Source organism: Taudactylus pleione, unplaced genomic scaffold, assembly GCF_031769625.1.
Source record: "Taudactylus pleione unplaced genomic scaffold, aTauple2 ptg000105l, whole genome shotgun sequence".
Taxonomy (NCBI): Eukaryota; Metazoa; Chordata; class Amphibia; order Anura; family Myobatrachidae; genus Taudactylus; species Taudactylus pleione.
Genome location: NW_028284507.1, coordinates 8,033,545 through 8,053,961, shown reverse-complemented (window position 1 = coordinate 8,053,961; position 20,417 = coordinate 8,033,545). Strand labels below are relative to the sequence as shown.

Below are 20,417 nucleotides of genomic sequence, written 5' to 3'. Positions count from 1 at the left end.
GAGACCAACATTATGGAAGTCCCCATCTAATGTCAAGGAAATGCTCACAGGATGCTTTCGGTGCATTAACTGCACAACCTGTCGGAGTATGAACATTGGCAATACATTTAAACAACCCCATACAGGGAGATCGATTAAAATTAGACACAGACTGACATGTACAAGTGAGTTTGTAATCTATATGCTAACCTGCCCTTGCTCCCTGGTATATATTGGCCTCACAATGAGACCCTTCCGTGAACAGCTGGCTAATCATCGAAATTCAGTTTGACAAGCATTGACCACTGGGGTCAGCAATAAGCCCGTGGCGAATATTTTTTTACTAACGGGCGTGCGCTCCAGCATGGTCTGAGTAGTGACACTCTAATTGCATGGCTCTCACCCTGTAAGTATTGCCTCTGTTATTTAATCCTTGATGGTTGTGTGGTATTGTTGCACTTTATCTGATGGATATATATATATATATATAATATATATATTTTAGTACTTAGAAAAGAAGGCACTCAAAATAGACTTTAAAATAAAACTTATCTTATGGAAAGCACATTTTGGCCAAGAACATTACGTCATGGTTAATGAGAGGTTCAGGAAGTGAGTTTCTGCTTGGAACTCAGTTCCTGCTGAAAAATAGCTCTGCCTATAGGTATCCATGTTTGACTTAGACTAGGTCAGAGCCAATACCCATGTCACCCGGACTGGCACTGCACTAGCATCAGAACTGCAGTCGCACAGTTCCTCAAGTCCTGATGTAGTGAGGGCAGAGCCTGATATAATTCTCACAATTATTATTGTATCACTCTGCTCATATACCATATACCTATTTTGTTTGCCACCACCTGTGGGAATAAAAGGGTCCACAGGTCCACAAACATTCTATCACAATTGCGCAGTCTCTCTGCGACACAAACTGGCACTGAGTTAGTTGGTTTACCTCTGCTTCTAGCAATAAAAAATAGTCATAGCATAACCTTAGAGATCTAATGGCTTCTTCAAAGACTGGAGAAGGAACACTATATTTACAAAATACTTACAACCCCCCCCCCCCCTTCCTTAGTGATATCAAGACCGAGTCCCAGATGAATGGCTGGCCAGTTAATAACCCAGGGTCCATGCCATTACCTCCAAAGTAACTTTTAACCAAAGTACAAATAACTCTACATAATTTCCCTTGTGTAGTTGCCTCATAAAATATGCTATGTCATACTTACCTACTCTCCCGGAGGTTGTGGGAGACTCTCAATTTTCTGGGTTGCCCTCAGCAGCCCAAATACTTACTTATTTTGAAATTCTGTCACCACAGAGAAGGATTTAAAAATAGGTATGTATGTGGTACGTTTACATTAAACTCTATTATTTAAGCTGTGAACTGCTCTGGAATGTGTAAATGGATTAGATATTTAATTTCTCCCAAACCATATGTTTAAGGAGCCCCCACATCAAATCTATCCAGCACACACATGTCAGGTATTTTCCTATGATTTTTGAAGCTTGCAGCTATTAAAGAGATATACATTTTTACATCAAGACTGGTAACATATTGTTTTGGTCTTTGTTCTTGATTGAAGTTTTAGCACACCACTGCTATTTGAATGCTCTTTTTGGTGCTCAGAGATGGCTTTCATGTACAATCTAATCAGGTCCAAGTCCTCTATATGTAGACATGGATGAAATGACTTTTGTTTACCCATCTTCTGTCCAGGTAATTGATTTTCCTGCTGACAGGATACCATCATTGATACATACTAATTAAACTACACAAGTCCCCCTCAGGTTTCCTGAGTGGGATTAAAACTCCTATTTATCTGCGTGGGCAGAATTATAACAGAATCTCAAAAGAACATAACTTGCAATAGGACCAGATATTCCTATAATCTCTACATTATTTATTATATTTATATGCCTATAGATTGTAAGCTTACGAGCAGGGCTTTCTTACCTATATATCTGTGTGTTATTAACCAGTTTTGTTCTATTTATGTTTCCTTTTGTAAAGCGCAACGGAATATGCTGCGCTATATAAGAAACTGTTATTAATAATAAATAAAATAATTATATTTATTTATATAGTACCAATATATTCTGCTGCATTTTACAATTGTGGCAGTACAACATTCTGTATTGCTGCATCAACATTATGGTAAGCAAACAAGGAGCCAAATGTAATAGGTTGAGAGTTTAGAAGATGTGAGAGTTTAGCAGTAAACTCTCTCTTTATTACATTGGTCGAGTTGCATTTTCAAAATTTGAAAACATCTGGATGAGAGTTTAAATTGTGAGAGTTTTTTGAGTCTGAAAAACATGCGCGTTTGTATGTTCTCGGACTCTATTATATTGGCCAAGTTTAAAAAGTGTGAGAGTTTACTCTCACATTTTCTAAACTCTCACCCTATTACATTTAGCCCAAGTAGTCTGATTCCAAGTAGAGATGTGCGCCGGACCATTTTTGCTGGATTTGGCTCTGATTCGTCTTCTGGATTTGGATTTGCCAAAGCGCCGTGACTGGTTTTGGATTTAGAAATTTTACAAAAATTGACAATAAAAGCTCAAATCACATAATTTGGGCTTTTTTTGTTCCTAATGTTATTAACCTCAATAACATTAATAACTAGTAATTTATAGTCAATTTAGACTACTTCACAGCTCACAAAATTGTTTCCAACATTATTGGCCAAAGTGAGCTGCAGTGAGCTGGCTGGTTACTAAGCGTCAGAGCAGCGGCACAGACAACGCAGTTTAAAGCACATCTATGAAACATTGCCACACAGCAGTGGCAGAAATGAAAGGTAGTGCAAGATGGAATAGTCCTTGGGCCCTCCCACCCATCCAGTGGGGTACAGCCAGTAGAGTCACAGTACTTGTATACACAGTGGGCTATAGCCCAAGGAGTCACAGTGCTTGTATACACAGTAGGCTATAGCCCAAGGAGTCACAGTGCTTGTATACACAGTGGGGTATGGCCAACAGAGTCACAGTGCTTGTTTGCAAAGTGGGCTATGGACCAAGGAGTCACAGTGCTTATATATACACAGTGGGGTACGGCCCAAAGAGTCACAGTGCTTATATATACACAGTGGGGTATAGCCCAAAGAGTCACAGTGCTTATATACACAGTGGGGTACGGCCTAAGGAGTCACAGTGCTTGTATACTATACTTGCCTACTCTCCCGGGACTGACGGGAGCCTCTCAAAAATTGGGTGCCACTCCCGACACCCCGCAAGACTAGGCAAGTCTCCCGGAATGGCTGCTGGCACCCTGCAAACCCCCGCACCAGCCGCAAAAGTGGGCGGTCCAGGGGGGGGCAATGACGCGATTCACGCTGAATCGTGTCATCGTAGCCCCACCCCCTGCTTTGTAATGCCAGTAATATTGGTATTATAAAGCGGGGGGCGGGGCCACTATGACACGATCGCGTTGGCACGCCCCCGGGCCGCCCACTTGAACCGCCCCCACCCTCCCTGCTGGACGAACCTGCCAGCCTGCTCCCGGATCCCCCTGCTGACATGTCGGCAAGTATGTTGTATACACAGTGGGGTATAACCAACAGAGTCACAGTAATTGTATACACAGTGGGCTACGGACCAATGAGTCACAGTGCTTGTATACACAGTGGGGTACAGCTAAAAAAAAACAACAGTTTTTTTAAACTTTTTTAACACTGGAGCAGATGGGCACAAGTACAGCACAGCATACATCAGCATGCCTTGTACACACAGCCACTTGTGAGTCTGGACACAGCCACTTTAATCAGCAGAGTATAGCGCAGCATACATCAGCGTGCAGTGTGCCCCCTACAGTCACTTTACCAGCACAGCCACTTGTGAGTTTGGATACAGCCACTTTAAAGAGCAGAGCAGTGCGCAGCATGCAAGTGAAATGAAGCTGAGACCAGGACTCTGCGCCATTTCATTTGTACACTGCTCAATCTTATATAGAAACCAACTCTCACGAGAATCCGACGTTGGGAGGATGACATTCGGCCTCGAAGTGGGATCCGAGTCAGACGGGAACACCCGAGCCGCGGCTTAGGTGGACTCTGATCCCTGGTGTTCGGAGCACTTCGGATTCCACAGAATCCAAACCGTTCATCTCTAATTCCAAGTCGGATTTATATCTGGACCTCATTCAGACCCGCTCGCAAGTGCTATGCGCTCGCAAGCGGGTCGATGGTGGGGCACTGCGCAGCGCGTGACGCGCATGTGCGCAAGCCCCGTAGCAAGTGAGACATTCACTCGCTCCGGGGCTCGCTACAAATGGGGCGGCTGTCGATGATGATCGACAGTTCACCCTGTTTTGTAGGCGGGGAGGGGGTAGGCTGGACAAATGTAAGTGTTCCTGAAGGAACGCCAGCCATTTGTGGGCGGCCCTACTGACATCACTCGCGATGTCAGTAGTGAGCTTCCTGCTCTATTTGAGGGGCTTTTTTTTTTTGAGGGGCTTGTGGCAGACGAGACCCTACCACAAGGGTCTTGTCGCAAGCCCGATGGTTCCGATAATCGCAGCCATCACCTGGCCGCTCGCAAAAGCTGTGGGTGGTCACGCAAAGCTTAGCGAGCGGCCAGGTGGCCGGGTAAAAAAAAAAATTTGTCCGCCCTGATTCAGAGCGCCTCTGAATGAGGTCCTCTGTTCGCAGATGCAAATGATACATTTATGCATACAACGCATGTGTGAATGCTAATTTATGCATTTTTTGCTTATGTACATACTATTATGAGTCATACAGAACTTCGCCAGTTCTTTCTTTCCATAAAATTGGGCCCTGACTTGTGAGTGTCGTGCTCTGCGAGCTGTGCGTACGGGGAAGGGAAGCCTGTCGATCTTTTGCACCAAGCATGGAGCTAGTTCAAGTGCAGACACTAATTATGATGGTGCCTTATGTAAAATCAGTGGGTGGCACGGTTTTCCTCTTGCAAATGCAGGAACCCTCCCATTAGCGTATGGATTCTTGCATAAGGTAGTAAAACAAAGCTCCGCGGCTGCCTACAAATACAGTACAGCCACTTTACCTGGAAATCAGAATCAGCCCCAATATGTGCACGCTTGTGCCAACGATGAAAGGTGAGATTTAACAAGAGCAGACAGACTGGCAGAGCAGGTTTCAGTGCTCCTGGGAAAGAGTTTGCAGACCGGCACACTATGCTAGATATACAATATACTGGATTGAAAATATAGATCTCAGGTTATATCGGAAGTGTGTCTGAATATTATTGAGTGTTTTTGTGTTTGGACAGCCATCGGCAGTGCCTGAAGAATGACAGTGTTGCTGGATCAGGGATAACGTGTTTATTTTAATAGTGTGCAGATCAAGAAACAAGTGTTGCATGTTCTACTTCTAACCTGGGAGAATCAAGGCAAGCAGGATGACATCTCATGTGGCAAACAAAGCATCTGTTTATTCTGTGAGTGACAGTTTAGCAATTAATCAAAAATTACTCCTATGCAAGAACAACTTTACATTGACACAAATCATGCACACACAGCAGTCTTCCCCTGCTCACAGATGAGAAACAAACGTTCTACAGTATCAGACAGCTCGTATCACAACAGCACTAAGTTTTTTACATTTTTATTACACTTAGCAAAATATACAGTATGCACATATAGAGCCTCAGGTACAGTTAGAAGTATTTGCTTCCATAACTTACATGTGAAATGCATGCCACAAATATGGTGCCTTCACATGTCCATGTTGTTGCGTTATATTCACCTCCCCAGCCCCCCAAAAAAGTGAACTGTGCACCAGTGCTCACAGACTTGGCTGGTTATTGCCAACATGGCAGGAAGAACAGCGTGGGGTTTCCCACGGTAGCCTGGCCTGGTCATACAGGGGAACCCACGCATTGGTGTAGCTATGAAGGGTGCAGGGGGTGCTGTTGCTATGTGGCCCAGAGGCTTAGGAGGACCCAGGTCATATAGTTGTCTGCCAAGTTCCTGCAGTTGCCCACTATGCAATTGTGTCTGGCTCGTTGCATGGCCTGAAAGGAGGACCCGTTAGTGCTCATATGATGGCAGTCTCTATCTCAGTAAAGCTCCACACTGATATGATCCATCGCTCATGATCTTGTTTTACCCTCACATAAAGGGCCATCTCCGAGAGGAGCCGCGCCCTGTGCAGGAATGGGGCAGTGCCTGTAAATAACGCACGTGTGGAGAAAATGGTCTGTGGCCTAATTACCATAGGTCACGCCCCCTATGCGATGGTATTTGGGGGCATGCATGGCATGCCTCTTGTTCATGTCAGGCTGGGGGCAAGCCCAGCACTTTGTCTCCCTGCACTGCATACATCCATTCAGCTTCTCCGGCACCGCTGCGTTCTGCATACAAACTCCCGACTGCCCACGGGACACTTCGGCCTGCGGGTGGAACAGCGGGACAGTGCCTGAAAAATGAGACTGTCCCGCTGAAATGGGGATGGTTGCAAGGGGTGCGCCCTCTATGGGGTGGTCTCTGTTCCAGTTGTGGGTGGACAGTGTGTGTGTGTAGCGGTAGGCAAAGCCATCTTGCAAGGACAACACCTACATGGGACCCTTGCAACCAGCTTCACCTCAGCAACAATGTGCAGCCTGGAGTTGTCAATCACAGGTCCTTATGTTTGGGACAAGGAGGACACCACATGGATTCCTGCTGGACCACCAGGTAAGTAAAACATTTCCATTATTAACATATTTAGACATTTTTAACCACTTGCCTTTTGTGGTCACATCGTATGTAACTAGTCAGAAACACCCACTGGGCGGCTACTGGAAAATAACCTGCCACCAATCTCAGCCAGGGTTTCCCGATCACTGCTAATCACCCCCCACCCACCCAGCAGCTCAGACTGCAATGCAAAGATTGCAGTCACACTGTTGACTGGTTAGATATTGGCCTGAAATCTGACAAATAAAATGGTTGTAACCCGACTGTGGTTTTGGCCACGTCCCTTGTCCAGAAATCTGAAAATGAAAAAGGTGGTGACTCTAAATATAAGCACTTGCAATGCATTCCCTGGTATCCATTGCTTGCTGCGGCCTGTAGTACTTTGCAGGTTCTAGCATACTGCCATAGGTATGCTGGTGCATAGTGCACAGCAGGTTATGAGTTATGATTTCCAGGACTTCTTGGGGACAGTGGTGCCACACATAAAAATGCTATTTTTTTCACTTTTAAAATGTATTACATCTTATCACATACTGTATACTGTATATTGCATGCAATGCTATTGGTTCACTCCTTGAACCTGTTTCATTTCCATTTCTTTAGTAAAGGAACTTAAAGGAAAGGAAATATACACAGTGCTCCACAGCCAGTAAGAAAATATTTAAATATGGTTAGTTAGGAAAAAAAAACATAAAAGGTCCCGTAATCAGTGCAGATGTATTACAAATATTGCTGTGCCAAAATAGGCATTCTTTTTTATTTTCCAATATAAAACAGGATGAGATATTCCTAAGAAATGTTTGATTGAATATATCTCACCGGCAGCTCTTTGGATTGTTTTGTCACAAAAGCCCAACAATTTGGCATATATTCCTTCTATTAACTTTTAGCAACACTATCAGAAACCTATTATGTGAACTCATCAAATCCTGCCTCAATCCTCCACCCCATCTCGTTATAGCTTTAGCCCCTGATGTCTCTGTATCAGAAGAGCAAGTAAACTTATGGGCAAATGTACTGGATCTACAATTTGAAAGAAGAACCGATAGTCCCTACACTATGTAAATTTAATATTCTTAAGTAGATATGAATTAAGTTGGCAAAATTTTACATGTAAGCATTGAGACTTATGATTCCACATTGAATTCCCTCTGTTAATTTTGTTCCCGTGCATAAACCTGTCCTCCAGTACCACGACCGACTGTATACAGTAGAATAAATTGACTGCCGTCATGTAGGCTCTAGTTACAGCTCCATAACTTCCACAAACTGTGAATGTACAAATACAGTGTGAAAGCATGGACTGGCGAGGCAAAGCATGAATACTGTATCACTGAAATCAATACCTCTGCGAAACAGCTGATTCCACTGCAAGATTCAGCTAGTGCTAAATTTTGCAGCAGATTAGATCATGATTATTCCGATGAGATGATTAGCAGCCTAAGACAAATTGCTGCTGCCCAGGAGTGAGTAATACAATACAGAACAAGATTGTCGCTACTTATTCACTGACACAATTGCATGTTAAATGTGCTTGCCGCCTACATGCAATCGAGGAAGCCATTGTGTGGGTTGAAGTAATCTTCATACTATAAAATTAAATAGACAACCTGCACCACACCAGTGGTTTGGACCTAAGTGGAACTTTAAAAGTATTCTTTAATAACCGTTCTAATATACGGGAAACATTTTATATCACACTAGCAGGATACCTCTTATTCGTACAGGTTTTTCAAAGAAGGCAGTCCAGAATGATTTGAGGACTAGTTTTCTGAATAAGTCTTCACCATTCGTTGGGCTGTCCACCAACTTTTATTTCCTCTCTCTATGGGGTAAATTTACTAAGATTCGATTTGGTCCCGATTTGCCCCGTTTTTCAACTCGGATAGGATTTTTTTTCACAAACAAAATCGACAATTTACCGAGCTCCCGGTTTTGACAGAATCATTTTGATTGATGGTGTATTTGGTCGATCCTGTCAGATTTGAAGTCCCGATTTAAACGGCCGAATTTGTCTCCCGAACAAGCAGCCTGCACATATCAGTGAAATATGTGCAGAAAATTTATTTTTTTTTATTTTTAGGATTAAATTTATAAAACAAAAATGATGTGAGTTCCCCCCCCAAAAGACTAACCAGCCCCAGACTTGCCAGCCTGTCCTGGCACCTTAAATAACAGGGAACAAAATGTGTAGGGCTCCACCGTAAATTAGGTACAAGCACCAGGCTGCAGGGCCAGTCCTGCTTTTAATTATAGGGTGGAAAAAATTGCATAGGGATCCCCCTATAATTAAAACCAGCACCAGACCCTTTCTAGCGGGGGAGGTGATGCCACAGCCAGGGGAGCACTTCACCGGGTCCCCCAGCCGCAGCATCAGTCCCGACCGTTAGTCAGGACAGGGATCCCTGGGGATTTGGGAACTCCCCAAATAAAGGGGTCCCCCTCTCCACGGCACCCCTGGCCTAGGCTGATAGCCCGGGGCTTTTCCTGCCACCCTGGGATGGTGGGTAGATGGTTGATGGTGTATGTAGTGTGTAGAAAATAGATTTAACAACATTGTCTTTACAGTGGAACTACAGGTCCCCAGCAAGCCTCCCCCACATGCTGGTACTTGGAGAACCACAAGTCCCAGCATGCGGGGCATTAAGTGCCCACTGGTAACTGTAGTTCACCTGTAAAGAAATGTGTAAAAAAACACCGGATCCAGAGCTGGTTTTAATTATAGGGGGACCCCTACGCAATATTTTTCCCCCTATAGTTAAAATCAGGACTGTCCCTGCAGCCTGATGCTGGTACCTAATTTACGGTGGAACCCTACACATTATGTTCCCCGTAATTTTAGGTACCAGGACAGGCTGACAAGTCCGGGGCTGGTTAGCCTTTTGGGGGGGACCTCACATAATTTATTTCATTAACCCTTACAACACACGTTCCATTCAGAAACATACACAAATCACACTGATTTGCAGTGGCGGGCTGGGCCGGGCGGCAGGGTGCCATCTGCCCCCAGGCCGGAACAATTTTAGTATTCCCAGGCCGCCAGGCTCCAGCAGGCAGGCAGCGGAAGCTCCTGCTCCCTGCCCAGCTAGGGAGGAGATTGGGCCACCGGCGCTGGGCCAGTCCCATGTCCCCCTCTGCCAGGCCAGCCCACACTACCTACCCGGCCACATGGCGCCGCAGCTACCCCGAGTGGAGCTCCGATCGGGTATCAGAGTCCTGGCTCTGGGCTTCCCTATACTAAAATGGCCGCGGGAGGGCTGCCGCGCATGCCCAGCCGCAGCATTTCCTCCCATGGGCCTTTGCGGAGCTCGTGAGCCACAACTCACGGTTCCACCCCCATCCATGTCCGGTGGACTCCAGCAGCAACTCCAGCAAACAGGTAAGGGCAGTGGCACTTGAGTGTGTCACTGTCACACATTTATTTTATATAATGGCAATGGGCTGCATACCCACCCACACACTCCAAGTAAAGTCTCTCAGGCCAGGTAAGTAATTGTCATTGTAATTTTTTTTATCATATATACGTATGTATGTGTGTGTATACATATGTGTGTGTATATATATATAGATATATATATATATATATATATATATATATATATATATATATGTAGAAAGGGAAAGGCGGCACTCACAGGTCTGATGAAATGAAAGAATCAAACTTGACAACTGTGTCTGCCTTGTTCAACGTTTCAGTCTCACATGACTTTTATCAAGAACAGTGTTCTTTATAAAAGTCATGTGAGACTGAAACGTGCGCATGCACATTCGGGCACCATCGACCCACTTGCGAGCGTCCTTCGCTCGCGGGCGGGTCTGAATTAGGCCCTGAGGGCCTCATTCAGAGGCGGTCGTAGGATGCAAGCAGTCGTTCTGAAACAGGGCGGCCACTTGCATCCTGAACGGCCGCCTCCATGACGATCGTTAGGCTGTGGGTTAACACCCATAGCTCTAACGACCGACAAGGGTGATGGTCGCGATGGTCAAGACCATCGCGACCATCGGGGCTTATGACGAGACCCTAAGGTAGGGTCTCGTCAACCTAAAGCCCCAGGGAGCTTCCTGCTCTGATTGAGCAGGAAGCTCCCCACTGACATCACTGATGATGTCAGTGGGGCCGCCGCCAAATGGCAAGCGTTCCTACTGAAACGCCTCCGTTTGGCCAGGCACGCCCCCGGCCCGCCCAGCAAATGGGGCGAGCTGTCACTCAACATCGACAGCTCGCTCCGTCTACGACGAGACCCCTAATGACGGATCACCCGTCGTTAGCCGGGTCTCGCGCATGCGCACGACGGAGCCGGCTCCGTCGTGCGCATGCGCTGTGGAGCAACATCGAATCGGTCGTGAGCGCTCAGCACTCACGACCGACTCTGAATGAGCTCCTGAGTGCCACCATTCTTGCTGTGTGTGTGTGTATGTGTGTGTATATATATATATATATATATATATAAAGTCCAGTATTAGTCCACACTCACGTCTAAAAATCCAATCGCTGGGGTAGCTACCCAAATGGGATCACCTGTATCCCTGCATACAAAAAATTAACAAAGGGGGTGCACTCACCAGTCTTCTAAAATGCGTTTTTATTTCATCTTTTTAAAAAAAATTTACAGCATCATAGTAAAGCTCCGACGTTTCGGTCCTAGCCATGGACCTTTGTCAAGGTACCTTGACAAAGGTCCATGACTAGGACCGAAACGTCGGAGCTTTACTATGATGCTGTAAAATTTTTTTAAAAAGATGAAATAAAAACTCATTTTAGAAGACTGGTGAGTGCACCCCCTTTGTTAATTTTTTATATATATATATATATATATATATATATACACACATACGTACACACACAGCAAGAATTAATGGCGGCACTCGGCGACATCAGAAATACTCTAATTTATTCTGACGCTGCCATTCTTTCTTGCTGTGTGTCTGTGCATGTATGTGAATGTATATATATGTGTGTGTATATATATATATGTATGTATATATATATATATATATATATATACACACACAGATACACTGCATTTTTTTCATTTTTCACACTAACCCATACATGAGCTAGATAGAGAGGATACAGTCAGTTTGCCAGCAGACGGGATGCCAGCTGATAAATCCCAGTATCGAAATCCCGACCTGTAACTAAACATAGGCGTCGAAATTCCAGTTTAGATACCGATGCTGGAATCCTGTAGGTATAGCAGGGCGCGTAGTTGTAAGTCACGGGCAGGGAGGGTTAGTTTTAGAATCCATGGTGGGGGGGTTAGGCACCACTTGGGGGGGTTAGGATTAGGTATTAGGGGGGACGGAATGGGTATGAAATAATGCCGGTTCGATTCCTGTCAGCGGCAGCCCGACAGGAGCAGAGTGAGAAGCAGCGGAAGCCCGACAGCGCTGGAAATCCCGATCGTGGATAGGTGAGTATCCACTAACCCAACCCCCTAACCCTAACTTCCCCCCCAAGTGCCTAACCCTAATCCCCCCTCTAAGTGCCTAACCCAAACCACCCCCTTCCCTGCTGCCTAAACCTAAGTCCCACGGGGGGGATGCCTAACCCTAAGTCCCCCCCGGGGGTGCCTAACCCTAACCCTCCCTCCTCCTAGCCTAACCCTAACCCTCCCGGGGGGGTGCCTAACCCTAAGTCCCACCCCGGGAGCCCTAAACCTAACCCTCCCCCCTCGCGGCTGTCCGCTCGCGGCGCCCAGAATCACTACGATCGTGATGCCGGGCGCCGGTCTCCCGGCGTCGGGGAAATGCGGGCGTATACATCTAGACGCCCGGCATTTCACCATTGCCGGGATAAGACAGTCGGGAAGCTGGCTGCCGGTATTTAGGCAGTCGGCTTCTCGATTGCTTCCCGGGGGGACGGTAAGGTTTAGGCATCAGGGAGGGAGGAGTAGGAAGAAGGGGGAGGGTAGGATACCGACTGACAGGTGTCGATATACTAACCCTGTCAGGATGCCGGCGTCGGGATTCTGACCGCCGGGATCCTGAGCAAGGGGGGGGGTTGAGGGCCCCAGAGATATCAATGTGCCAGGCCCCAAGGTTCCTGTTGCCAGCCCTGTGCATACTGTATGTATTATAAATACTGCTGGGGTCCTATATGTTTACTAATTATATAAAATATCATGCATTTATGTTGCACTTGCACATGTATTTATTTAGGTGACATGTACATGTGAATGTACCTAAACAATTACTACACACGCAAGTGCAACGTAAGTGCCACTGCCAGCATATTTTATATTACTAACAAATACATAGGACACTTCACTATTATATATTGCAGGGGTCCTCCTATACTATATGTAATTATTTAGGTGATGGAATGATATATAGTGTAGGTGTCTTATGTTTTTGTTACTTATATATCATGCACATTGATATTTATGTAGGTTGTACTTGCACATGTGCATGTCACCTAAATAATTATTACATTTCCCCACTACATAAATGTCAATGTGCATGATACATAAGTAACAAACACATGGGACAGCTGCAATATATTTCATCCCATCCCATAAATAGCTATCACATATAGGATAGGACCCCTGCAAAAAAAAAATTGGTGCTCTGCAGCACCATATTATGCAAACCACACCCCCAACATGATTGTCACGCCCATTTTAAAATTGCATTCGCTGGTAGAAAAGCTGGGCCACTTGCCCTTGTTTGCCCCCCAGGCTGAAAGTTGCCAGCCAGCCCCTGCTGAATTGTGTATGTTGAATGACAACTCACAGCTCAGGAGGTGGTGCATTGAAAACTTCTATTGAGTCCCCGAACTGACTGTAAAACAGGTGACTTTAGCAAAACGAATAATGGTAAATCCCGATTTGCATGAAATAAGTGAAAAGTACTTCCGAATTGAGCCAATGGTGATATCATTTCTATTGTTCAAAACGGCCAAATTTGCCGCATTAAACCACCCGATTTCAAGCTGAAAAAATTAAGAAATCACCTGACTTTAATGTCAACAGTTGGCATGGTAACCATACGGTTTTCTATAGATGCATTAACTAACCATAATCACTGCCTTACACTAACCCTAGTCCTTAAAATTGGCTGTTGACATTCTGTCCATGTTGACATTGTGGATGCCATCATGTTGGGTGTTGATAGTCTGTCCATGTTGATATTCAGACCATGTCGACACTCTGGGGAAACATTCCGAATGTCGACATGATGAACGCATACCAAAGATCCATAAGAAATAGGCGTCCCTCTACACACGCAGGCCTGAAACTAGCACAGATCTCTGGCGATACACTCACAGCACTCCCAGATTTGGATCTCTTCTGTGCATTTGCAAGGTAGCTGTCCTCCACCCAGAAACAGTCGTATCACGGATGTAGAGATCTGTAGCAGCCGCTCTCATATCTTCTGGCTAGATGTGGATGCATGGTGCGGTACATGTGCAGTCTGCTGATCATTGCAAGAAGATTCCACAGCCAGTGCTGTGTCCAACTCAGAATCAGGTCCTACAGTTTGTCCACTTGTGTCCCAAGTGTCATCATGTATTTTATCACAAATCCATAAGAGAATATATATATAGTATTAGTCAGTGAATACAAAGCACACCTAGTTATACTAATTTTCTGCAAAAACTTTAATGTTTGTTTTCACTGTACGGAAATGAGTTATTTGGGTTTATGGTTAGCATTTGAAACCCACAGTTTACTAAATATCATTGCAATGCATCTTAATATGTATCTAACAAAATAATTGTGATACCTGTATATTGTTTTGTTCCTTCACACAATGAGTATCAACAAATACAGGGTCTCATTCAGACCCGCTCGCGAGCGCAGGAGGCTCGCAAGCGGGTCGATGTTACCCAAATGCACATGCGCACGACGGAGGCTGCTCCGTCGTGCGCATGCGCGAGACCCGGCGAGCGACGGGGTAGCTGCCGCTCGGGGTCTCGCACCAAAGGGGGCAAGCTGTCGATGGTGAGTGACAGCACGCCCCCTTTGGTGGGCGTGCCGGGGGCGTGGCTGCCCAGACGGAGGCGTTCCCATGGGAACGCCTACCGTCTGGGTCCGGCCCCAATGACATCACTAGTGATGTCAGTGGGAGTGATTTTGGCTCTGATAGAGCCAAAATCACTCCAGGGCTTGTGGTCACCGAGACCCTACCGCAGGGTCTCGTCACAAGCCCGATGGTCGCAATGGTCTTGACCATCGCGACCATCATCATGGACGCTCGCATAAGCTGTGGGTGGTCACCCACAGCTATGCGAGCGTCCAAGAGGCCACTCCAATATTAGGTAGGAGGGCCCTGATTCAGAGCGTCCGGCTCTGAATCAGGCCCACAGTCAGTACAGAACCAAGTCATAAAAAATAAAATTATATGTATGGAATTAATGAAAAAATATTAAGTATGATAGTCATGGTACAGTGACTAGCTCTGATATTGGATAAGGATATGTAAATTTACAAAGACATATCTATACTATGGGCAGCACAGTTTCACAAGGGAGCACTGCAGCCTCACAACCCTGGGGCCCAGTTGCATGTTCTCCCCCTGTTTGCATAGGTTTCCTCCCACATTCCATAAAACATACTGGTAGGTTAATAGGATTCTGGCAAATGTAATTCAGGCTTGCCAACCCTCCCGATTTGGTCGGGAGCCTTCCGAATATCAGCTGCCGCTCGCGACCCCCCGGATAGGCAGGCAAGCCTCCCGGCTGCCGCATTACCCCCCGAATACAGCTAGAAACCCCCCGCAGCGGGGGGCCCGATGACGCCTTTATTTTCGGCATTGTGAAAAGGGGGCGGGGCAATGATGACGCGATCGTGCGGACACGCCCTGGCCCCGCCCCCATTAGGAGTCAGCGCACCGCCACGCTCCCCGCTGTGTGCAGGCATTCAGCTCCCTCCCTGAAGGAGGGAGCTGAATGTCGGCAACTATGATGTAATTATAGTGTATTAGGGCTTGTATGTTAGGGAATGTAGGCCCTGATACAGAGATGAATGCAATGGTGATATTTACGCAGATCGAGCGATTGTTTGCATGCATATAAGTCGCAATGCGCACACGCCGCATTTACTTTGCGATTAGGTTCGCACAGAGGATTCACTCGTAAAGTGAGTGACAGGCAGTCAGCATTTGGGGGTAATAACAGGGGGGTGGTCAGAAAAAAACAGGCGTGTCTGACTGTTTGAACGCCATTACATGAGCATACATAAATTAGCCCTTGAGATCTCCTATGCAGCATGAGAGCCCTCTGTGTGTCAGGAGAGCTGCCCATTCTGCGTCTGGTCAGACCTGTCGCAAGGGAAGATGGCCGCTCGAAGTGCGTAGATGTTACCGATATTTACGCAGCTAATACATATGAGAAGGCAGCAATGGGCGTCCTTATGCTCAGGTAAGCTTTGGAATTATTAGCATATTTGCGCAGCTGCGTTCCATGCAATATCGCAGCTGCGATCGCCTTAGCGGCCATCTCTGAATCGGGCCCTTAGTCAGTGAGCTCCAATCGTGCAGTGACTGATGTGAATGATAATTATTCTCTGTACAGTGCTACAGTATGTATAAATGTTGGTAATATACAAATAAACAATGGTAATACTGATATGCTAATTATTATAAAGCAGTATAGGTAATCATTTGCTTCATTTTATTTCCTCCAAGGGCCATTTGTCTGTAAGATGGTTCCTTTTATACAGACTACAGCCGTGGTGGCCAGTACATTAACCATGACATGCATTGCAGTGGAGAGATACCAGGGAATTGTCCACCCGCTGAAAATGAAGAGGCAGTACACAAACAGGAGAGCCTACAAGATGCTTGGTAAGGATGTTTTGTTTCCTGCTTCACATATTATCATTGACTAGACAAAACCTTAATGACATACTCTATTATTGATTTAATTAGCATACATTTCAGTTTTTATCATATGGTCAATCCTCATAATTGTTAACTCCTTATGAAATTGGAAAGTCAGGAGTTTTTGACCAGGACGTCACTTTTGATTGTGTGGAGTTCTCCATTAAGCTCTTTGTATTCTATGTCATCCAGTTGGATTCTCTCTGTATTGTTTGGAATTTGTAAGGACACACTATGTATTGTATTGTGGGAAAGGGGATGCTCAGTATATTTTGGGGGGTATTCATGAAAGCTTGGAGAGAGATAAAATTGTGAGAGATGAAGTACCAACTAATCAGCTCATAACTGTCATTTTTTAAACACAGCCTGTAGAGTGATAGTTAGGAGCAGAATGGTTGGTGCTTTATCTCACAATTTTATCTCTCTCCAAGCATTCATGACTACCCCCCTTTGTTGGATAATAGGATGCTATTTATAACTATCACTAAATGCACTCTGCATATTATATTGACCACGAGAATGATCTCTGTATTGTATGGTGATCATTAGAATTGTTTTTGTGGTGGGCAGCAAGAAATTCTTTATATTGTATATTGGTCACTTGGATGCTCTCTGTATTGTATGGTGATCATGAGGATGCTCTCTTTAATGTATGGAGGTCACTGGGATGCTCTCTTAGTGTTATATTGGTGACAATGATGTTCTCTGTATTGTATGAATATCACATGGATGTTCTATTTATTGTATTATGACCACTAGGACACCCTGTATTTTATATTGGTCACTTGCATGCTTTCTATATTGTATGCTGGTCAGTCTAATGCACTATCACTAGGATGCCCTTTGTAGTTTTACTGCAGCCACTGGGGGGAGCACTCTGTATTGTATATTGGCCTCTGGAATTCAAATATTATCTACAGTTTCTTAAAATGCCTACATTATGTATAGGTCCCTCAAATGCTTGCCTTGTATATAATGATCTGAAAAATACCTGATTGGTTCTTTAAAATGCCTACTGTTGTGACTCTCATGCTGTTGCAAGTTGAATAGGCCTTGCATACCACCAATGAGGTTTGTGCTAGTCCCGTCTTCAGCTGATTTGGTCCCACCTACGTGAGGCCACATTCAGAATTTTATGCAGGGTCACTTTACGTTCCAAGTCCGAATCTTGTTAATACTATAGTAATGTTTCTGCAATCAATATGCATTATTACAGTGATATTAGCAATCAGTTTGCAACAATAAAGCATATTCCCATTTCATATTTTAATTGGAAAGACAACAGGTGTCAGCATTGATTTGAACTTAATACACTTGGCACTTTAGTGTCTTACACAATAAAGTGTCTTTAGTGTAAGACTCTAAAGTGCTAAAAGTTATGGCATAGATGCCTAGTATCATGTAGGACCCTCTCTAGCCCAGTGAAGTGCATCAACTCAACATGGAACTGATTTCACAAGTGGGCAGAAGACCTCTGAAAAGATGTTGACCCATGCCATCTAGATTCCCACAGCTCCCTGATATTTGTAGGTGCAGGATTTTGGGTGCATATGCACCTCTCCACTAAGTCCCATAAATGCTCTATTGGGTTCATGTTGGGTGAATGTGGTGGCCACACCATTCTTTGGTACTCTCCAGAATGGTCCTCGAACCAATTCTGGACAACTTGGGACTGATGACACTGTGCATCATTCTACTGGAATATTCCATCCTTGTGGGGGTACATAAAGTCCATGAAGGGCTGCAAATGGTCATCAAGCAATACAACATAGCAGTTACCAGTCAATGATGTGTTCAGGCGGGCCAGTGGACTCAACCCGTGCCACGTGAACACACCACACACTATTTTGAAACCACCACTAACCTGCACTGTGCCTTGTTGACAACTAGACTCCATGACCTCATGGGGTCTGTGCCACACCCGAACCCTACTATCAGCCTGAAACCGCTGCAACAATCACTTATCGGACCACGCTTCATGTTGCCAGTCCTCCAGGGTCCAATTAGCGACATCACAAGCCCAGGTGAGGCGCTGTGTCCGGTGTCGTAGTGTTAATAGGGGTATTGTGGTGGGTCTTCTGCTCCCATATCCCATGGAAGCTAAAGAAAGCTGCACTGACCTGCAGGATATGTGTCTGGTACCTCCTGCATTGAATGTGAATGTGATTTGAGCCAGTGTCGCTTGTCTGTTACCACAGACAATTCTGGGCAGACGCTTCTGCTCACGATCAACAAGCACCCATGGTCACCACTCCGCTGTCCACAGTGGGTGATAATGCCTTCCAGGAGGTATTCCCAGTACACACATGAAACCATAGATCAAGGAATGTTGAATGTCCGCACAACTTTGGAAATGGAATGTCCCATCCGTTGGGCATCCACTATCATGCCCTGTTTGAACTCTGATAATTCATGTCACCTTGCTATGAGCAGGGCCGGTGCAAGGTTTCTTGGTACCCTAGGCATAGCTTCAGCCTTGCCCCCCCCCTCGGATAGCTACACAAGCTCTTATACAGTGGCCCCTGTAGTGGTCCCCCCTATCCAATGCCCCCAGTAGTGGTCCCCCTATGCAGTGTGCCTTATGTAATGCCCCCAGTAGTAATCCCCCCCATGCAGTGCCCCCAGTAGTGCACTTTATATATTGCCCCCAGAAGTAATCCCCCCTATGCAGTACCTCCAGAAATAGTCCCCCCTATGCAGAGCCTCTTATATAATGCCCCCAGTAGTAATCCCCCCCTATGCAGTGCCCCCAATAGTAGTCCCCCCTAAGCAGTGCCCCCAGTAGTGGTCCACCTTATGCAGTGCCCCCAGTAGTAATCCCCCCCTATGCAGTGCCGCCAGTAGCAAGCGAAATGCATACTATGCATACCATTACACACGAGTTCCAAATGGCCACTAATGTAGCAGTTTCGACAAGAACACCTTGTAGGGAGGCCCATGCACTTCCAGTTCTACGGAAACAACAAATGTATTTATCAGGATGACAATGCCACCTGTCATGTTTCCAGGGCAATGCTGGACTGGTATACAGAAACTTTGGTTACCCGGCTGGACTGGCCAGCTCAGAGTCCAGATATTAACCCCATTGAGATCTTCTGGGACGAATTGGAGTGACTGGTGCACTCTAGACCGACTCAACCTTCTTCAGTGTCATAGTTGGTCACTGCATTTAAGGCGGAATGACAAAACATACCGCCTGCTGTTGTCCAGGAACTTGTGGACAGTTTGCCAAGAAGGGTGTCTGCAGTAATCACTGCATGTGGTGGTCCTACAAAGTACTGACATCAATACAATCTCTATTTGCTTTCAGTGTCCAATCACTTTTGTCTACATATTGTATATATACACACACCATTCCCCCTCTGCTAAACTTGCGTTTGCCCCTGCACCTGCTGGTGTAAACCACTCACATATACTGTACTACTGTTGTCTTGCAATCTTGTCTATTGGCAATAAGAAATTACAATTATCAGGGCTAAAATCCAATAATTGATAAGTATGCCCTGTAATGCAGTCAGTGGATATACTGACCTGTCCTGGATGTGGAATGAAATGCGAACATTTGATTTTAGATGCTGTAAACCTTAATAACAAATCATTTTTAAAAGTGAATGTAGCGAAATCTGTAACACGAACAAAACACATGAATTTCTACATACTCTTTTTTTGTTAGTTTTTGGTAGTCAAGAGAAACAAATCAATAATATATGTATATTACTACACTTCAAGCAAAGTATGTATAAAACCAGGTAAGCAAATAGCAACATATGATAATAATTATAGCAAAATTCTATAAGGTACTGAATGAATATTAACATCAAGTCAAGATAGAACAAAGGATGAGATGATCTTTTGTAATGTAGTCACAACAATTAAAATAAGTGCCATGGTACAAATATTGCTCTGCGTGAGTGGATGTAATCACCCAGATGATACATGGGTGCACAAACTTCAT

General features: G+C 45.2%; 1 protein-coding gene across 1 annotated transcript in view; it reads left to right on the top strand.

The window, feature by feature from the left end:
- LOC148525552 (pyroglutamylated RF-amide peptide receptor-like) overlaps positions 1-20,417 on the top strand; it is a 173,825-nt gene that overhangs the window by 131,686 nt on the left and 21,722 nt on the right. The window contains exon 2 of the mRNA XM_088470880.1: positions 16,268-16,426. Within this exon, the coding sequence (XP_088327006.1) occupies positions 16,268-16,426 (159 nt within the window). The remainder of the gene's footprint in view (positions 1-16,267; positions 16,427-20,417) is intronic.